At 61.7% G+C, this 1,373-nt stretch overlaps 1 protein-coding gene across 1 annotated transcript in view; it reads right to left on the bottom strand.

The window, feature by feature from the left end:
• CHD6 (chromodomain helicase DNA binding protein 6) overlaps positions 1–1,373 on the bottom strand; it is a gene marked incomplete at its 5' end in the record, with an annotated part of 41,674 nt that overhangs the window by 25,152 nt on the left and 15,149 nt on the right. The window contains 2 exons of the mRNA XM_009070418.1: positions 359–552; positions 1,056–1,251. Of these exons, the coding sequence (XP_009068666.1) occupies positions 359–552; positions 1,056–1,251 (390 nt within the window). The remainder of the gene's footprint in view (positions 1–358; positions 553–1,055; positions 1,252–1,373) is intronic.

Genomic DNA, 1,373 nt, shown 5'->3' on the forward strand with positions numbered 1-1,373 from the left:
AGCGGGGCATGCCCGGCCAGTAATCCTGACCACTGCACAGAAGGAGAAGGCTCTTCCCTCTGCTCCAGAAGCAGGGGAGAGAGGCCCCAAGCCAACCCGGACCTGCTGCTCCAGCAAAGAGGTCACTTCAAAACTCAGCCTGAGGGACTTACAGGAATTTCAGTCCATGCCAGCCCAGACACAGCACCACATGCTGTCCCCCAACCCAGTGGCAGTGCAGGGAGAGCCCGTCAGGCAAACAGCAGCAGTGTGGGTGTGTGGGACTGGGCTCTCCCTTCCTGAAGCCCACCCAGGTAGGTCTCTGCTCCAACCTGGCAGTGACTTGCAAGGGGAGGAGAGCTCTCCTGCAGCGGCTCCCACCTGGACCTGCTCCAGCAGCCAACCTACCCCATTGGTGCTGCCTTTGCGGTTGATGTCCTGCAGCACAGCCTTATCCAGGCCCAGCTTCAGGCTGGCCTTGTCGAACATCTCCCGCTCGTAGGAGTTCCTGGTGATGAGGCGATAGACCTTCACTGCCTTGCTCTGCCCAATGCGGTGGCAGCGAGCTTGAGCCTGGGAGTGCAGAGGGCACAGCATCAGCACAGGGAACCCAGCAGGATGGGGACCATGTGGCTTGTGACACCCTGCACCAGCACCTGCACTCACCCACCCAAACCACAGTCACCTCCCACCCACCACAGAATCCTCATTCAGTGCCTTTGGCTGACCTGGCAGGGCTTTGGCACAACCTGCACAGCTTGGGAGATCCCAGCACCCTCAGGCAAGGACTCAGGGCTCAGGCTGGAACCTTGGCTCTCTGCAGATGCAGGCACACAACACTGCCCCCACTCCACCACCAGGTACGGACACAGCGTTGCCTGCCCTGTGGCCATCTGTGCTTTCAGAGCCACACCGTGATCTCCCTCATATCCTGCCCCCTCTGCCCTCGCTCCTGCAGACTCTCCTAGCATGGCACCCCGTGCCCAGTACAGCCAGGTGCTGCTGCCCTGTCCTCCTGACACGAGTGAGCTGTGCCACAGGAGCTCCCAGCAGCCTGGCCCATCCTGGCCCATTACCTGCAGGTCGTTCTGTGGGTTCCAGTCGGAATCGAAGATGATGCAGGTGTCAGCAGCAGTGAGGTTGATGCCCAGCCCGCCCGCCCGCGTGCACAGCAGGAAGACGAAGCGATCCGAGTCAGGCTTGCAGAAGCGGTCGATGGCAGCCTGGCGCAGGTTCCCGCGCACTCGCCCGTCGATGCGCTCGTAGGTGTACCTGCTCGACAGGGGAGAGCAGTGTCACAGCAGGGCCTGAACTGGCTGGGGTTTACAAATCCCTTCCCGCTCCTTCCCAGCTACAGGGCTGCGTGTCCTGGGACTTACTGGCAGGACCTGTGC

Source organism: Acanthisitta chloris, unplaced genomic scaffold (assembly GCF_000695815.1).
Source record: "Acanthisitta chloris isolate BGI_N310 unplaced genomic scaffold, ASM69581v1 scaffold3792, whole genome shotgun sequence".
Taxonomy (NCBI): domain Eukaryota; kingdom Metazoa; phylum Chordata; class Aves; order Passeriformes; family Acanthisittidae; genus Acanthisitta; species Acanthisitta chloris.